Source organism: Thalassophryne amazonica, chromosome 1, assembly GCF_902500255.1.
Source record: "Thalassophryne amazonica chromosome 1, fThaAma1.1, whole genome shotgun sequence".
Lineage (NCBI taxonomy): Eukaryota > Metazoa > Chordata > Actinopteri > Batrachoidiformes > Batrachoididae > Thalassophryne > Thalassophryne amazonica.
The window spans coordinates 92,094,585-92,114,718 of NC_047103.1; the positions used below are offsets into that span (position 1 = coordinate 92,094,585).

Consider the following 20,134-nt stretch of genomic DNA (forward strand, 5'->3'; position numbering starts at 1 on the left):
CTTACTTGTGCGAAGTGCACTGAGGCACATTTGTTGTGATTTGGCACTATATAATTGAAATAAATTGAATTGAATTGAATGTCACAATATGTGTCCCCCCATCAATACATAATTGACACATGACACGCCCACCTTCCCATTGCAGCAACATGCTCACATAGATGGGCTCATGGCTCCAGCCCGTGGGGCAATTGGATAGCGCAGTCTCGTTTGAAGGTGGCCACTAAAGGGGTTAAATATCATGCATAATAAATATGTAATGTCTCTACTTCCTGGGACAGAAACACAGCACTTTCTCAGAGTTTTGAGCAAATTACACGCAAACAATGTGATAATGCAAAGAAAAAGTGACAATGCAGTGGAAAGTGGACTTGTGTTGCGGTTTGTTTATGACCCGGAGCTCAAACGGTTGAAGCGGTTGTGCAAGCTAGAGACTGCAGGTACTCTGGATAGGTCTAACACTTACCAACACGACCTCTCACATTTGCCTTGTCTTCCCTTCTCCACTGGGAACCAAAAAACTGCACTTTTAGCAACTGCTTTGGTGATTGCAGCCAAAAACAAAACAGTACACCATTTTCCCATGTGACGTTATGCGGTGCGTATATTGCGCAATGGGAGTGACTGTGGTTAAATCCCACGATAACACACAGGGTTCAAACGAGACTGCACTGCCCTATTGAGCTGGCCATGCTGATTTCTCTGTGAGGCTGTCAGTTAGGCTGTGACATGACGGACAGACTATGTGGACTTTTTGATCACGTGTCACGTGACATGCCTGTCTGGTCAGTTGGCGTGCTGGCGCTGTGACAAGCAGGTGGGCTGGGTTCATATTTTCGTATCTGTTGTGGTGGTGTAGGTTTGTAATATGCCATGGTGTTCCACAGCTGTCAGCTGTGCCATCATGGACATGATAGCCATCCAGCTGTCCATGCTTTGTTGCCTGCGATCACACTGCACTGCAGCCACCATCCACACCTCAACTATAGGCTTGTGGTATATGAGTATGTGTGTGTGTGTGGGGGGGGGGGGGGGGGTGCGGGGGAATGACACACTCACGTGCCATCTGTGTTGAAGTTGGGGGGGGGGGGGCGACACCCTCACACGCTCTTTGTGTTGCCCGGTAACACACTTGTGGGCCACTTAGAAAATGTGGAGCGTAAATGGCCCCGCCTTTTCTAAGTGCCCAGTGACAGGTGTTGGATGTTCATGGGTGGTACCTGGACTCCGGCCAAATCCAACCGAAAATGGGTCCAATGGGCACTCACACAGTATTCGCAGACTTTCGGCTGCTGGGGTGAAGGCTGCTTCGATCACGCCATTCGGCCACAGTTCGACATGGCCAAGGATTTCGTGCAGCAACTTGACCGCAGCATAATATGACTGACCTACGTACAACATGCCGTACGACTGCTGCAAACACGATCAGATGGCGACTTCATCTTGCCCGCCGTTCGAATAGGTTTCTGGCACGAGCAGCACGTGAATATAGAGTGCATGTGCCGTGCCGAATGGATGTGGTGAGTGCTGTACAAGGCATTCGAGTGCGGCTCCACAAGTAACATTCGACTCCTTTGTGCGCCATTCTGCCTCAAATGTGTTATGTGTAAAGGGGCCATTAGTAATGTATATGTGCCTTGACTTTGACTTTATTGGCAACCTGGTCTCACAGCAAGTCGTGATTCAGGAGCACAAAATATACATTAATCTATTGGTTCATGATATTGTGACAAAAAGTGCCTCATTTTCGTCAAGGCAGCACAAATTCATTCTAATTCTTTGCATAATGGCTGCACGAAATTAAAGGTGAAGCGGGGGGGGGGGGGGGGTCAGGGGTGGTTATGGTTAGGGTGGGGGAAGGAGAGGGTTAGGTTATGGTTAAGGTTAGGGTTGGGGGGTAGGAGTAGTGATAGTAATAGTGAGTTAAAAAAAAACCCGACACTAAATTTGACTCATTTTGTGACTTGAGCACAAAAAAAAAAAAAAAAGGCAGACTGCGCTGTTATTAGCCAGCATTATAACATCATAAACAGGCACTAAAACTATTATGTACAAATAAAATTTAGCAGTGAAAAATTAATAATTTATAAATCTAAAGATTTGACAATGTGTCAAAATACAGTAGTGTTCAGAATAATAGTAGTGCTATGTGACTAAAAAGATTAATCCAGGTTTTGAGTATATTTCTTATTGTTACATGGGAAACAAGGTACCAGTAGATTCAGTAGATTCTCACAAATCCAACAAGACCAAGCATTCATGATATGCACACTCTTAAGGCTATGAAATTGGGCTATTAGTAAAAAACAAAAGTAGAAAAGGGGGTGTTCACAATAATAGTAGTGTGGCATTTGGTCAGTGAGTTCGTCAATTCTGTGGAACAAACAGGTGTGAATCAGGTGTCCCCTATGTAAGGATGAAGCCAGCACCTGTTGAACATGCATTTCTCTTTGAAAGCCTGAGGAAAATGGGACGTTCAAGACATTGTTCAGAAGAACAGCGTAGTTTGATTAAAAAGTTGATTGGAGAGGGGAAAACGTATACGCAGGTGCAAAAAATTATAGGCTGTTCATCTACAATGATCTCCAATGCTTTAAAAATGGAAAAAAAAAAAACAGAGACGCATGGAAGAAAAGGGAAAACAACCATCAAAATGGATAGAAGAATAACCAGAATGGCAAAGGCTCACCCATTGATCAGCTCCAGGATGATCAAAGACAGTCTGGAGTTACCTGTAATTGCTGTGACAGTTAGAAGACACCTGTGTGAAGCTAAATTATTTGCAAGACTCCCCCGCAAAGTCCCTCTTAAATAAAAGACGTGTAGAAGAGGTTACAATTTGCCAAAGAACACATCAACTGGCCTAAAGAGAAATGGAGGAATATTTTGTGGACTGATGAGAGTAAAATTGTTCTTTTTGGGTCCAAGGGTCACAGACAGTTTGTGAATTCAAGCCACAGTTCACAGTGAAGCATGGTGGTGCAAGCATGATATGGGCATGTTTCTCCTACTATGGTGTTGGGCCTATATATCGCATACCAGGTATCATGGATTAGTTTGGATATGTCAGAATACTCGAAGAGGTCATGTTGCCTTATGCTGAAGAGGACATGCCCTTGAAATGGGTGTTTCTACAAGACAATGACCCCAAGCACACTAGTAAACCAGCAAAATCTTGGTTCCAAGCCAACAAAATTAATGCCTCGCAGATGTGAAGAAATCATGAGAAACTGTGGTTATACAACTAAATACTAGTTTAGTGATTCACAGGATTGCTAAAAAAAAAAGCAGTTTGAACATAATAGTTTTGAGTTTGTAGCATCAACAGCAGATGCTACTATTATTGTGAACACCCCCTTTTCTACTTTTTTTACTAATAGCCCAATTTCATAGCCTTAAGAGTGTGCATATCATGAATGCTTGGTCTTGTTGGATTTGTGAGAATCTACTGAATCTACTGGTACCTTGTTTCCCATGTAACAATAAGAAATATACTCAAAACCTGGATTAATCTTTTTAGTCACATAGCACTACTATTATTCTGAACACTGCTGTACATTATTAACCCTAAAATGCCATACATATCATATTTAATACATACATGTCATGGTTCAGGCATTATAGGGTTAACAACTTGTATAACCAAACTTTGAATCGAAATCTAGTGTTTCAATGAAACAGATTTGAATTGAAATATTCACTGTTGTACTTCTGAAAGGTGAAAATTGTACTTTTGTTTTGTCTCTGCAGTGCGTCCTTTGTGAAGAATTACCAGATATTTTGGACTGATGTGAAAAGTCCGATCCTTCAGTTTAATGACAGCACTGTCGGATTCACCAGCTCCCCCAGTATGACGACAGCAATGATGACACCCACTGGTGCACCACCTGTTGTAAGTGTGGCTCATAATTAAGAAACAAGCTGTTTAAATACAAACCCAAACCAATGCAAAATCACATTCCAGGGAGGTGTTTAGCTGTTTGATGTGTTTCGTAGGTTAGGACCAGCTGATTAAGATCTTAAGTCCCATTTTTACCAGAGGCCAAAATATGGCCATTGGGTATTGCGAAGACTTTGCATCTGTTTGCCTGTCTGTGCTCAGCATAAGTCCATTCCTGTTACTGCCAGGGTCTTTAAATTCACAGGGACCATTCTTAGCACACAAACCTTGGACAAGTTCAGAGATGTCTAACCTTGACCTATTTTAAGAGGTCAAAAGGTCACATTCTGTTTCCTATTTTTATGCTACTATGACCGAAGGTATTTTAGAATTGCATTATATTTACTTTAATGTATATACATCATGAAAGGACACCGTTTGTGAAGATCACAGTTGCCCATGAATGTGATCTAGTGTGCTTAGTCCATTTCACTGGGATTGTACCATAGAATGTATGCAAAAGCCTTATAGTACGCCCTTAGAATAACTTTAGCACAACTGTGGGCTTTCCTTAAATCTAAAGCTAAACCTACACATGTGCAACAATGTTACAGGCTCCATGGAAATGGGAGGGATTACCAAAATATCTGAAAGGTCACAATGGGAGGGGCTTTTTGAACATCTTGAAAATGCAGCCACAGTTGAAACAAGGCCCTATCATTGTGCACCACAGACACCCTACCAGGCAAAAAAAAATAAATAAATCTTTGAGGGTCTAGGACAAGTTTAAGATAAGGTTTCAAACTGGGAGATCCTAGAATGCATATCCATGAATGTGAGAAGGTGCTTTAATTAGCACAATGCTGCAGTGGTTGGCACTCTTGCTAACAAGAAGGTCCAGGGTTTGAAGCCCGCCATGCCAAGTCTCCTTGCACACCTGGAGTTAAAAGGGAATCTGGCATAAAACATATGCCAGATCAAATTATTTTGGCAAGCGTAACTGAAACATGACGAGCCTAAACAACTTAGTTGAGACTACTGTTTCCCAATCCTGATTCTTGGGATCCAAAGTACTGCACATTTTCCATTTGTCCTTGAATTAATCAGCACACCACCTATATCAGGTGTGTTCCATTGCTGTTGTTCCATTGTCAGCTGTTGATTAGAGACATACCTGCCTGAGCTAATCTGCTGTAATATGGTCAGTGACAAATGGAAAATGTGTAGTACTGTGGACAAAGACTGTGCAGCTCTGGTTTAGAGTAAGATCTTCATTTCCAAAAATTCCTAAGAGCTCTGCTGTTGATTTTTACCTGATATTAAAATCCTGAACAATAAAATGCCACTGTAATCTTGATGTACATATGTTGATACCAGCTTTTTAGAATATATGCATAGAAAAGATATGAACCTGTGTCTTCTTGAGTATTTGACTGTCTTATTGAAAAATGTATGAACTCTTTACTGTCCAGATTTAAACTGCTAACATCATGAATATATTCAATGAAAGATGTTGAAAATTAATTTTACTTCTTTATTTCATATGCTGCTTCCCAAAAAAGCAGTTATTTTCAGTGCTAAATTTGTTTTGCCCCATGTCTTAAAACTGCCCCATGTTTTAAAGGTTTGCTGCAACAGAATCATAAATATCCATTCAGGTGTTTTTATGTTCATGTAATTTAATGACCCCCACTGTCATTTTGATGTGAAGAATCATGATTGGATATTTTGTTTTGTTTATTTGAAAAATATTTTTATTAACAACAACAAATAAAATTGCAATTTACAATTACTTTTTTATTGGATATTTTTGTTAACTCTGAAAGAACCTACTTATCGGTATCTCCCTTCTCACATCCAGAATCACCTCAGGGGATCTTAGCATTTATTAGACACATTTTACACCAGCTGCTCTTCCCGATGCAAATCCACATTACTTGCAGGTGGTCTTGAAACAGGAATCTTCTGTTTTGGAAGCAGGTGCACTGACCACTTAGCTACCATGCTGCCCAAAAACCCAATACACTGCTTCGAACATAATATAGTCACATCCAAAATACTCCCATGAACATCCTCACATTGTCTGCTTCCATTTTTCTTCTTTTTTAAAGGAAACATTATCAGTTTGACCATCTTCTCTCCAGCAGAGTATCTCCAGAGCTAACTGTGGGGTCAGTAAGGTTTGCTTCAGTCAGCCTTCAGATTGTGACCCTGCAGTCAGCGAGAACTGTTACTTCATGTCAGCCATGATGTCCTCCCGCAGTGATGTAGCCTTCCACTATGAGCTGACTGGCTCCTCCGATGGCTACATCTCTTTTGGATTCTCAGATGATCAAATTATGGTATGTTGGTGACAAACTGCTTGTAATGTTTTCTGATCTGCAATAAATCTAATAACTGTCAGAGGCTTAACACCACACGTGACCATGAACACAATATTGTCACACTGAGAACCAAACTGAACATTTTTGTCTCTGTACAAAAGTGTTAAGATGGCAGAAACAAAAAAATGAGATGCACAGAGGGCACATGTCTGTTTGGTGTGTGTCAAGTGTTGCCAGCCAATTCTCAATTCCCTGTCTGTGGTAATTTAAAAATGTAACCCTCCCTTTCTGTAAAGAACATAGGGTAACATAGCAACTTCTACCTGTATCTATCACTGCTGTTGATGTCAGTCTCCATGCAACTTTTGCAGCTCGACAGACAGTTACTGAGTGTGTGACAAAGAAAATAGACTTGTGTCATTTAAGCCGCGTTCACACCGGGCGCGATCAGACGCTACAAATTCGCGGGGGGTCGCGTGGCGACGGACGCATCTCCTTCGCCTGGTGTGTCGCTCTGCTTTTGCTGCGAAAATTCACCCCGGTGCGTCATCAAATAGGAGGAGCTTCCATTCCGCTCGCCGGCTCCGGTTGTTAAGTCAAGTTAACATGACGGACCTTGATCACACGGAGCGAGTTGTTGTGGAAAGCTCCCAATACAGGGAGTATCATTATTTGCTGCAGGACCTGTCTGGATGACGGCTGCTTTCAGCGGTCCTTCCGCCTCTGCGGGACCCAGTTTGAGGGCCTTCTGTCCCGTTCACATGCGCACATGGAAACAATAAAACAAACAAAAAAAAAGAAACTCCGCTGCTTGCTGCAGCTCGCTCTTCCCCCCGAAAAACTCTGTCATAATTGTGTTTAGAAATCAGTCACCATTTGTTTTATTATACATATGTGTAGTTAATTAAAATATTCTCCACAGACGATTCGCTCACGCGCAAACGTAAAAAAAAAAAGAAAGAAACTCCGCTGCTTGCTGCAGGGCTGCTCCTCGCTCTTTCCCAAAAAACTCTGTCATAATTGTGTTTAGAAACCAGTCACCATTTGTTTTATTATACATCTGTGTAGTTAAGTAAAATAATCTCCACGGACAATTCGCTCGCGCACGCACTTAAAATAAAGAGAAAAAGAAACTCTGCTCCTGCTGCTGTGGTGCTGCTGTTCGCTCCAAAAACTCTGTCATAATTGTGAAATAAAGAGACATACGAGGGTAGGCTGAAAAGTTCTAAGGCTCCCCATGAAGGAGTAATGCATTAACTGCATTATAGTGAGCCTTAGAACTTTTCAGCCTACCCTCGTAAGTCCTGCTCACAGGCTGGCTACCAGATACAGGACATGTTCACATCTTCAGTCAAACTCCAGACATCTCCACGTCACTACATATTCAGTCCCTGATTGGTCACTGCGGCGCGACGAGACGAAAAAGTTCAGATTTTTCAACTTGGGGAGGAGGGCAACGCGACGTGATGCAACGCAATATCGCGCCACAAACGCGCCAATCGCTCAAAATCGCTTCACTCGCATCGCTTCACTCGCGTCCATCGCGTTGCACTGTGTGACTTGGCACCAAAACGGTCGTTCCATAGGGATTACATGGCAACCTGTTGCTGCTGTCGCTCACGTCGTGCCCGGTGTGAAAGCAGCATAAGAGCAGTGTTTCTCAAACTATTTCAGACCAAGGACTACTTAATCATATTAAAAGCTATTCCACATTATTTGTGTGATCATAAAAATTCCAAAAGGGTATAGTTTGAACTGTCTATGGTTAGGGTTGGGTATTGAGAAGCGGTTCTTTACGGGTATCGTTAAGAAATTATTCAATCCACCAACAATCCGTTTTTTGCCAGTGCTCAGCCCTGCTGTTGACCAAGGCAGGATGTACATCTGGAGCTGGTCCCCGGGTGCCTAATGGCGACTTCTGCTCCTACTGGCAATTAGGATGGGTTAAATGCAGTAGACACATTTCATTGTGCAGGGAACATGTTCTTCTGTGCATATGACAATAAAATTTCTTTGAATCCTTTGAATCCTTGAATCTTTGAACATCAATAGGCTTTTTGCTTAACGATTCCCTTATCGGTCCTTCAGAGCGGCTGTTGTTTTTGAGGGTGCTTGTCGGGAAAATGATCATTCCTCTACGTTGATTGCAGACCCTGCAGCAGGTCTGTAATCAACCATTTCTGCAGCGCGGCTCTGCTTTGAACCTTGAACCAATGAAGCAATGTTCCGATCCACTGCTTCTTTGGATCTTTGCTTCGCTCCTCTTCAGAAGCGTCAACTCGGCTTCTTAACCCCTCTCAAAGCCATTGAAATATGTAATTCGTGAGTCACTTTTGTGCGGATTAAAGTGATGCTTGTTGTGAGAAAGAAACAAGAATCATTCTCCATTCCATGGCTCCAAATGCTGTGCCGCTCTGAATTAATATCTTTAAAGTGAATCACTGTTTAAATCAAATGACACCTCTATCCAAATACTGTAATACAAACAATAAACTGCAATCAATCAAAACATTTTTTTCCTCCCAAAATGAGACATCCTATACTGATGTGCAGCAGCCCAAGACTGTATGGATGCAGACCTGCAGACTCCAGCAGCCAGCTGAGCTCTGCTCAAATGTATGGAGAGACTTTCATGCCATTAATGTCTGAAAGGAAATGCTTTTGACAAAAACTACAGATTTTGTTTATTTCTATTTATATCCAGAGATCAAGGATCCAGTGACCAAGACTCAATAAAATGCTGTTGACATAGAAAACCTGTAAAGCCTACTTTTATTACAGAGAAAGTTCACACGAGGTATTGATAAGGGACTCGATAATAAATCGGAACGATAAGCGGAATCGATAATGGTATCGATAGATAAAATCTTATCAATACCCATCCCTATCTATGACTGAATTCTCTGGCGTTATGAGGTAAAAATAGCAAAGATGGTGACAAAGGTCAGTTTCAGTTTGTACAGAGGTCAAAATTTAAAGTTACTCCAATTTTGGTAAAAAAGTGATGCAAATTATTGATTGCGTAATAGGATTAATAAATAGAATAGTGTTGACCGTGCTGAATGGTTGGTGTCCGCAATAAAGGTCAAACAATGTCAACATTCATTGGATTCAATGGCATATAACATACAAAGTCTGTTAGAAAAGTAACAGACCTTTTTATTTTTTGCAATAACCTTATGGATTTGAATCATGTGTGATTGCATCAGCCAAGCTTGAACCTTCGTGCACATGCGTGAGTTTTTTCACACCTGTCGGTTGTGTCATTCGCCTGTGAGCAGGCTTTGAGTAAGCACTGGTCCTCCCCCCTCGTCAGATTTTTATTGTGAGGAAAATGTCTGAACAGCTGGAGCAACAATGCATCAAATTTTTCCAGAAACTGTGAGAGACAGCCAGGTGGACACCATTCGGAAAATTCAGATGGCTTTCATGGACGATTTTCTGGGTATCACACAGATTAAGGAGTATTACAGCCGGTTTAAAGACGGCGCACAATGGCGGAGGGCGCGCTGCGTTCTGAGCAGCGATCGGCAGGCTGAAACGACCAGATCATTTCCAAAGTGAAGGCTGTGTTGATCCGGGACGTCGTCTGACTACCAGAGGAAATGGCAAGAGGTGGACATAGCACGTTTCCGGCACATTCCACTGTTAATAGAGATTTTGTCATGAAAACAGGAGCGGAGGAATTCGCCATGGAGCTGCTAATGGCGCGGAACGAAAGCACCTCCGTGTTGGTCTCACAGGACATTCGACAATTTCTCGGATACTCACTCGACTGAAAAGCCACCCAAAGCCGTCTGAATCTTCCGAATGGTGGAAAAGCTGGGCATGTCCTGTGAGACTTCCAACACGGAGGTGCTTTTTGTTGTGCGCCATTACGCGGCTCCATCCTGACACGCGACTTCCGCTGCACGTCTTTCATTACAAAATCTCCTTTAACAGTGGAATGTGCCGGAAAAGTGCTATGTCCACCTCTCTTGCCATTTCCTCTGGTAGTCAGACGACGTCCCGGATCAACACAGCCTTCACTTTGGAAATGATCTGGTCGTTTCAGCTTGTCGATGGCCGCTCGAAGCGCGGCGCACCCTCCGCCATTGTGCGCCGTCTTTAAACCGGCTGTAACACTCCTTAATCTGTGTGATACCCAGAAAATCGTCCCTGAAAGCCATCTGAATTTTCCGAATGGTGCCCACCTGGCTATCTCTCACAGTTTCTGAAAAAATTTTGATGGAGCAAAGCCGCAGTCGCTCAGCCATTTTCCTGACAATGAAAATCCGCCGAGATAGCTGGACCACTCCTCCCACAAACCGTGCTCACAGGCGAATGACGCAACCGACAGGCGTGACAAAACTCACGCATGCACACGAAGGTTCAAGCTTGGCTGATGCAATCACACATGATTCAAATCCATATGGTTTTTGCAAAAAATAAAAAGGTCCGTTACTTTTCTAACAGACCTCGTATAATAGTAAGATAACTGTAATATGATAGCTAAGCATGACAAATGATGCAAACTATTTACCTTTTTACAACTCTACTTGCTGGGACACAGTGTACCATGAGTAGGTGGGTAGGTATGAGTGAATCACACTCTCACTCATACCTACGGTCAAATTAGAGTTACCACTTCACCTATCCTGCATGTCTTTGGACAACCTGGTCTCACGGCAAGTCATGATTCAGCAGTACGAAATACACATTAATCTATTGGTTCATGATATTGTGACGAAAAGCACCTTATTTTTCGTCACAGCAGCACAAATTCATTCTAACTCATTCCGTGATGGATGCACAAAATTAAAAGTGAAGTGGGTGGTGGGGGTCGGGGTGGTTATGGTTAGGGGAAGGGGTAGGAGTAGCGTTAGTAATAGTGAGTTAAAAAAAAAAAACTCACAAAAATTTGACTCATTTCATCACGGGAGCTCAAAACAAACAAACAACAACAACAACAACAACAAAAAAAACGTGAGACTGGGCTGCTTTGGAAGTAGGAGGAAGCCGAAGCACCCAGAGGGAACTCATGCAAACATGGAGAGAACACGCAAACTCCACACAAAAAGGACCAGGTCAAAAGCAAAGCTGGGTCCTTCTCACTGTGAGGGAGCAGTGCTAACCACCAGGCCACCCACTGTGCTGCTCAGGCTAAAACTCTTTCATATAATTCAGTTTGAACTCTTTGGGACAATTATTTCAACATTGTATCCAACACAACAGTTACCCATATAAAAAAATACATATTTTTGTTTTTGGTAGGGAAATGATGACATTTATATTTGTGGCTTTGGGAGAAATGGTTTGGTGCACGTGCAACACGCCTATTCAACAGGACGAAAGTCACCAGAAATTCTTCCTCTGGTATGAATTATTATTATTATTATTATGCCGCCACTGTAGATAACCTGTAGAGTCTGTTGTGTCTTAAAACAAACAGTATTGTTACTTGTCAAACCATCATGTGTTCAAAGTGAAATAGCATTTATTTCTCTCTGTCCACCAGGGGAACATTTCAGATGTAAAAACCTCAGTACATGACAAGGTGATCAGCTGTTCATTTTCCTCTACGAATCCAATTTCTACTCAAAGGACCTCTGGCTTCAACAAGACCTACTACCTTATGTTTGCCCATGGACCTACCACCAGTGGTACTGAAGAGTCTTCTTCAAGCATTTACATTTTAGATAGTTTTGTCCATATAGCTCTGGGCATTCACAATGTTTTAGGTATTTTAGGTATCACAGTATATTCATATTTAAATATAAATAATGAAGATGAGCTCATAGTTAACACTGCTAACCTTTACTGAAGGGTGTTTACATCCAATCCGGGTGAACCATGCAGAATTCACAGCAGTTTTTATTTGTGGTCCAAACTTTTGATGGGTACTGTACCTGACACATACATGAATTGAGGACCACAGTCCTCCATTCATATGGGCACAATATCTGCAAGAATACCATGAACGTGGAATATATGTAACTAGTAAGATGCCTTTTTACCTCTAGCAGATGAATGTGTTTCTGTGGTGGTTAGCATTGATGCCTCACAGCAAGAAGGTTGGGGGGTCGCTTCCCACCCTTTCTAGTGGATGGATTGTGTCAAACTGTAATTAGGATGGGTTAGATGCACAGGACAAATTTCACTGTATGTACAATGAAATATCATTATTATTGAAGCAGGCAAACCACTGAGAAAGTCCCAAGTGACATTGGGTCAAGTGTCACTTGGAATTGGTAGCAGATGAAGTAAGCTAGTAGGGGGTTGGTGAGAGAATATAGCACAAACCATACAAATGGAGACACAGGGACAAATATCTGTCTCTATGGTGGGCCACTAAAAGCATCACTAGGGACAGAATTCAGCTAATTCCTGGACAGCAAGCAAATCTGGAGGTATGAGCCCATTGGACATCCTGAGAACAGGCTTGATCTGGGTCAGAAAGACAATTTGACAGTCCATTGCCTTGATCTGTGTGGTTTTAATGAGCCTGTCCCACCACTGATTCTATTTCCCAGAAACACCTGCCAGAACAAGGGGGAGGAGGATAACATCTGTGTGAAATGAACTCTCTTCCTTGAAATTCTTGCAGGAGAATACATCATTATTTTTCTTAAAGCTAGGGCGATATGCAATTGTAAAGAAGATTTGGCCAAAGAAACAAAAACAAAACAAAAACCAGCAATCTTGTCCAGTGTCCAGATGTTTGGCTATTTGGTCTGTTCTTCTGGTATGTCTAAATCATTACAAAAGGCACATAGCTTTTGATATGAGTCATTGAGACAAAACAGCACCAGATCCAGTGTCTGAAGGAGCTGGCTGGAGCTGCCTGATGCAGCACTGAAGCTGAGGTGAAGCCGCACTTAAACTCTACAAATCTACAGTTGGCCTCTGGGTTACCGGAGAAATGCTTGGAGATACAGATGAGTTGTATGACAGGGACGCTGATTCCGCTGCAGGTCTTTATGAAGTAGTAACAAAACTAAACAAGCACTGAAGTTGTTGAAGTGAGGATGGCATAGGCCATTCCGCTGTCTGCGTTAGTCCTCATCTGGACACTCTCAAAGGTGTAGCCGAAGAATTGACTGGACTTTGTGTGGAACTTGCATTTCTCAGCTTTTACATACAGTACATGAGTAAGGATAACAGCAATGAGTTTGACTATGACTTGGAAATAAAATGTCTTTTTTATTTAATGTGTGTCTCTTGCAGGACAAATCCAGTTCCACACAGATACTTTCATCAGCAGTGAAAAGATTGATATTTCCAGACCTCAACTTGTCAGCGAAGCTCGGTGGCCTCATATCATCAAAGCACATGGTTAGTTCCTGAGTCAAGTCATCTCATGACCCTTAATATTTTCTGTGGGCCCCCAAGCATGCTGCTTTTGAATGTGTGAACATTTTGCAGAAACCAGGCTAATTCTATTTACAGTTATTGTTTTTTTACAGTTGCAAAATCACAAAACCCAATTCTCTAAACCAAATGACCAGTCCCCTAAAGACATTTAATAAAACTAGCCCCCACTTGCCAAAACCATAATCACATTCACAAAACCCATCCTTTTTTCTCATAACTCTAAACACATTTTGCCTTGCTAAAACACAAGTCACAAAAGACACTGCTCAAATTCCCACATTAAAGCTCATGCAATGTGGCTCAAGGCTCAACAGTCTCGCAACCAGACAGGGTGACAGGTGTGACTAAAATAGAGGAAGTGGTTAGCATGAAACACAGGACAGGTGTGTGTGGAAGGATCTGGAAAGAGGTGCGGCAAGCTGGAGAGTGGATCACAGGGAAACGCCCAACACCAAGCAGAAGACAACAGAGCAGAAAGATCCCTCCACCAAACATGACAGTGACAAAGAATGGCAGCAACAAAATAAAGAAACAAAAAGACACTACAAACAAGCCCCCATCATGACATCATGAGCTCGTGATCAGGAGCTGGGTACTTAAACCCCAGCTCTGAGCTCAGTCTTTGCCACACTCTCAGTGACCCTGACCCGAGAGAGTCTTCAGTGACTCTCTGTGACTTTCCATGATGCTGTGTGAGCCTTCCATGAGAAATCTATGACCCTGTCTGATGCTTCCATGCGCGCTGACGTCTGAGCTTCCCACAGGTCACCTCAAAGTATCCTGGCCACCTCTAATTCCTCCTGCGTGGCTTCCATACTGCATGCTCCTGGCTCCCACGCCACCTTCTGCACAACATCGCATTCAAACTCATCTGCTCTAAGCCTCAGAGCACACAGCTCTGCCAGCATGCAGCTAAGGTCCTGCACGTCTGTGAGATCTGGTTCTCACGCTGTGCCTGTTTGTGACTGTGCATGACCAAGAACTGTATTCAAGAACTATTTCCAAGAACTAGTACCAAGAACTGTACAAAGTTTCGAAGAGCTGTACTCTGAGAGTAAATTGAGAGATAATTTGGGTTTTACACTGGATGCTGTTCCTGACACGACTACAGTGACAAAAAACACACATAGTCCCTGCTTTTGAGAAATGAGGAGAAAGACCTGGAATTTTAAAAATAGTTATTTTGTTGAGAGAATATTTGTGTGGATAACAGGGTAGCATTATAACATTTGGTTTGGTTACAGGAGCGTTGATGTTGATCGCCTGGATGACAACAGGATCACTGGGAATGATGGTTGCTCGATACCTGAAAGGACTGGCCAAGGGACACAAAGTTTGCAGCAACAAAATTTGGTTTGTGGTAAGATTCTAATTCCATTTCTACACCCATCCACAGTTGAACAATTCACTCTTTTGTTTTCTGGAAGGCTGATGAAGTCTGAACCAAGTTTAGCTGAAACACTCTCTTTTGTGTCTAAACAAACAATATATTAGGCACTTAATTATATTAGATGTCATTTACAATATAAAAACTTCAAGTAAAATTCAGTTATGTTGGTAAATATAACTGATATATAAAAGTACTGAAAAATTTATAAAGATTGTAAAATACGCTAATGGAAACACCTCAAATACCTTGTCATTTTGACATTAAATTTCAGGCACAATACACAATTATTAATAGAAACACAAAATTAGACAGCTGTAACATACTGCTTGGTTATTAATTATTTAAAAAGTGACCAAATGGTAGGTTAGAAATACATATTTTTGTGAAATACTGCAACCATTCATTTTAACTGAGTCCCATTTGGGATTGGGATTTCACATCCAGCTTGAAAATGATCGTCTATTCGCTATTTTCTTGCTAACAGTGCAAATGGCCACACATTTTCCAAGTGTCCAGCGAGAGGTGTTGGATGTTCGTGTGTGTCACCTGGAATTTGGCCAACACCTGCCGTGAGAGCGATCGAATGGGCTCACACAGAGCACTTTCTGTCTTTCGGCCACTGGTGTGCATGAATAGTTGTAGCGACAGGTGTTCAAGGACAACGCATCATGTGGACCATAGCTGACGGGTCACGTGACATTCAGATTGCCAGCTGAGTGTGCACATGATCAGACAGTCCTTTTCACCTGGCGCAGCCTGCTGATGTGCGCGCTGTGTGGTCGATCCAGCTCATTGCAAAGGTGATATGTTTTTTTATGTATTTCCACATGAGGACAGCATGCACACGCATGCGCCTCATGGTGGAGAGTTGTAAAGTCATGTCCATCATAACACGGTACGTGTTCTCCAGCTGTGACGTGCAGGTCCACGGATCCCAGCAGCTGCTGCTGTTTGGGGACACACCCATGTTTTCGATTGACACACAGTGATTATTTGTTTTATGTATTTGTTATGTAATTATGTATTGTAGTATTTATTTATATACTTGTCCTGGTTGTGTTCTCTGTGTTATTTTAACAAATCATGTGCACTGAGCCATCATTTCCAGCTGTCAGTGAGTGGGTGGCCAGCGATCAGCTGAGAGGCACCTTGTCATGCGCGCGCAGCCGTGGCTACCAGTCCCCATGTGATCTTGTCTGTACATAATTATCAGCATGTCATGCAAGTGTACCCCCCCACATGCCACATGTTGCGAGGGAAGGGACACACTCACATGCCACATTTTTTGCGGGGTGACGACGTACTCGCATGCCACATGTGTTGGGGCACACTATGACATATGTGTTGCTTGTTAACGGCACACTCGTGGGGCACTTAGACATTTGCATAGAGCAGCTCAAATGTGTGGCACCTGCACTCTACTGTCATGCCAGTTCCACAAATAGCCCGGTCTTTACTAAGTGCCCCACGAGTGGTGTTGGATGTTCGTGAGTGGCACCTGGACTGTGGCCGACACCTGCCGAGAGGGAATCGAATGGGCACTCACAGGACACTCGCTGTCTTTCGGCTGCTCGTTTTCGTGAATGGTTGTGGCTCAAGGCGGCTCTGATTTTTCACAAGTGGCATGTGATTCCTCCTTCATATGCCAGTCGGCTTCAGTCATGTTATGTTATGTTGTGTTGTGTGAAGGGACCCTTAACAGTGTCTGAAGAAGGGCGCACGTGTGCGCATATATGCGCTTTTGAAAAGACTGGAAGTTACCTTTGACCTTGTGTGCTGCACATGCACATTAATGTCCACGAGATGTCTTGTAAATCACTCCAGAGGCATTATCGGGTTACAAAAACACCGTTTTCAGTTTTACAAGTGTTTATTTCTTGCTAGCTTTTGCATAATACAGGGTGGTCCAAAAAAACCCACCCTATTTTCTTTTTGATCTCATTTTTTACTCAGATGAGATATTTTGAAAATTCTTTCACCAAACATTAGCAGAATGATGGGAGATTATGTCCTTCAAATCTGATAGAAATTGAAACATTTTTGGTGGACTGTCCTTAATAGTTGATAATATGTTCTATCCAGGTTCCTCTTTGATGAATAACTGCAGCAACACGAACGTTGAAATTTTCGATGACTCGTCCAATCATGTCAGCTGGTGTGTGCCTGATTTCTCTTCTTATGTTGACATGATTAGACGAGTCATCGAAAATTTCAATGTTCGTGTTGCTGCAGTTATTTGTCAAAGAGGAGCCTGGATAATTAAGTCCCATATACTGGTGTTTTCTTGTTGGGAACTACATGTAGAAATAATCTACAGTTTTATCAGCATTCAATCTACACCATTATCAGTGGGGTCTACCACCCCCCAAAAAGGAAATTTTAGCTGTTTTTTTTTTTTTTTTTAAGATTTCTCAAAATCTCCATCTGGATTACCTGTAAAGAGGCAAAACAACTTCAATGTATAATCATCAAAATAGCTTTGTGTCTACCATCTGAAAACATAAAACTTTAGTGCTGCAAATAATGTTGTTTTTAAGCCTGTACTAAACACAATACTGCTATTATGCACATTTCATAATTTTATCAATTGATAGTGTCCTTCACACCTTTGTGGTTCACAGTGCATAGTTCCATATGTTTTTCGTCGTATGATTCATTATTTAGGTGTGAACAACCCATAGGATATTAGGTGGCACTGCAAACAGTGCACATTTAAGAAATTAGCTCATTCTTCAGACAACACAGAAAGATGGAAGATGAATACGAACCAGCAAAGAGGAGAACCAAAGCAAATAATTGTGTGATTTGTAATCAACCACTTTGTGATGAGCCTGCCACCAAAAACCCAATGAAACATGGCATTCATACTCTTTTGGATGCTGCACGACTCCCACAAGATGATGTTCATAAATGACTTTTTGTTTTTCCATCATCAACAGACAGGACAGTAACACAACTGTGCTATTTGTTTTCCTCCAGGTGCACGTTGTGGTTATGAGTGTGACAGTAGCAGCAACTATCATCGGATTCATCCTGTCTTTTTCATATGCCAAAGATTGGTCTGGGGTCAGTACACAAATACTTCTTTGGGTCATTGCCATTATATTCACATTGTTTGTGCTGGAACCTCTTGGTGTGTGATCTTAACACTGTGAACAATAGTTCTGTGCTGGCAACAACCCAGTAAGAGCGAAAAATTAATTAATTTCATTCATTTTCTGAGGCTTATCCTGGTACGGGTTGCAGTGGCAGTTGACCCAGCAACTCATCCTGCACTGTCCTATCCATGGCCATGTCCTTCAAGTGTTACTGGTAGATCCTGAGGCATTTCCAAGCCATCTGGGAAATATAATCCCTCCAGCATGGCACACATATTGTTGAAAAATGATCTGTCGGCCGTCATTCTATTATTCAGCCCGATCAGGTCTCAGCTCATACACTGATGGTCCCATCCAGTACCTCACTGAAACACCCTGAAGCCTCACTAGTATGCAGTGCGTCCAGAAAGTATTCACAGCGCTTCACTTTTTCCACATTTTATGTTAGAGCCTTATTTGAAATTGGATGAAATTCATTTTTTTCTCTAAATTCTACGCACAATATCCTATAACGCAATGTAATAAAAGTTTTTTTTGAGATTTTAGCAAATTGATAAAAAAAAAGAAGAAGAAATCACAGCACATAAGTATTCACGTGTCACAAAGCTCAAAACTGAGCTCAGGGGAAATATGTTTCTACTAATTTTCCTTAAAATGTTTCTACAGCTTAATTGGAGTCCACCTGGGGTGAATTCAGTTGATTGGACATGATTTGGAAAAGCACACACCTGTCTACATATAAGGTCCCACAGTTGACAGTGCATGTCAGAGCACAAACCAAACATGAAGTTAAAGGAATTGTCTGTAGACCTCCGAGACATGATTTTCTTGAGACACAAATCTGGGGAAGAGTAGAGAAACATTTGTGCTGCTTTGAAGGTCCCAGTGAGCACAGTGGCCTCCATCATCCATAAATGGAAGACCTGTGGATCCACCAGGACTCTGCTGAGAGCTGGCCGCCCATCTAAACTGAGCGACCAAGGGAGTAGGGCCTGAGTCTGGGAAGTGACCAAGAACCTGATGGTCACAATGTCAGAGATCCAGTATTCCTCTGTGAAGAGAGGAGAACCTTCCAGAAGGACAACCATCTCTGCAGCAATCCACCATTCAGGCCTGTATGGTAGCGTGTAGGGGTGTAATGATTCAATTCACATCACGATTCATGGTTGACAGTACGATTCAAAGTTGATGTTGGTTCATTTACAGTTTCTGTGTAGGCTCTCAGTTGTCCAGGTGGTTTCCATAGTAGAGAAGCTTGAATCTTCAACTGGACTGGGTTGCTTGATGCGAGGATGTTTCGCTTCAAATCACAGAAGCTTCCTCAGCTAAAATTCTTGCTCTGGTGGTCTGACTTCTGTCTTGACGCTTGTAGAGAAGAATAATCAAGAAGTCACAAAAGCTGGAGTTTTGAACCTAACCAGACCCCTCCTACCGAGAGGCAGACTGCTATGGGCTGGTGACTAAACAATAGCTCTAATTAGCACCTATTGTGCTCTAGTTAGCACCCTCCTAATGACAGGGCAGCTGTCCCTCTCCTGATGGCTCCCTTGACGACTCTGCTGATGACGTGAATGACTCATTACCATGAACAAAAGACTGAAACTGCTTTGACCTGAGTACCCCATTGTAAACAGGGGACAAAGCGTGTCTCAGACCCCCTCCCCGGTTAAGGCTGGGTTTCAAATGTTTCACAAAGAATGCCTCCTTGACCCCTCTCTCAAACCATTTCTTCTCTCTGGCTAATATTTTAACTTCCTTGTCCTCAAACGTGTGGTTAGTGTCTTTAAGGTTGAGATGAACTGCAGACTGAGGTCCACTGGCGCCCTCTCTGCAGTGCTGGTATAGCCTTTTGTGTAAAGGTTGCTTAGTCTCACCTATGTAGTGTTCGTTACAGTTTTCCTGACATCTGATAGAATACACTACATTGCTCTGTTTGTAACTAGGGATCCTGTCCTTAGGGTGAACTCATTTCTGTCTCAAGGTGTTAACCGGTTTAAAGTAAACTGGGATTTTGTGCTGTCTGAAGATCCTCTGTAGTTTTTCCCCTACTCCTGCTAAATAAGGGAGAGACACTCTTCTTCTTGTCTCC

The 20,134-nt window shown here is 42.4% G+C and overlaps 1 protein-coding gene across 3 annotated transcripts in view; it reads left to right on the forward strand.

Moving 5' to 3' along the window:
• The window catches only part of LOC117512565 (putative ferric-chelate reductase 1), an 84,962-nt gene that overhangs the window by 17,447 nt on the left and 47,381 nt on the right, over positions 1-20,134 (forward strand). For 2 of the 3 annotated variants that reach the window (XM_034172695.1, XM_034172712.1), the window contains exons 5-11: positions 3,751-3,892; positions 6,025-6,222; positions 11,458-11,559; positions 11,702-11,846; positions 13,411-13,518; positions 14,802-14,917; positions 17,927-18,013. In XM_034172695.1, coding sequence (XP_034028586.1) covers positions 3,751-3,892; positions 6,025-6,222; positions 11,458-11,559; positions 11,702-11,846; positions 13,411-13,518; positions 14,802-14,917; positions 17,927-18,013 — 898 coding nt within the window. The remainder of the gene's footprint in view (positions 1-3,750; positions 3,893-6,024; positions 6,223-11,457; positions 11,560-11,701; positions 11,847-13,410; positions 13,519-14,801; positions 14,918-17,926; positions 18,014-20,134) is intronic. The other variant, XM_034172703.1, reaches the window with a different exon arrangement.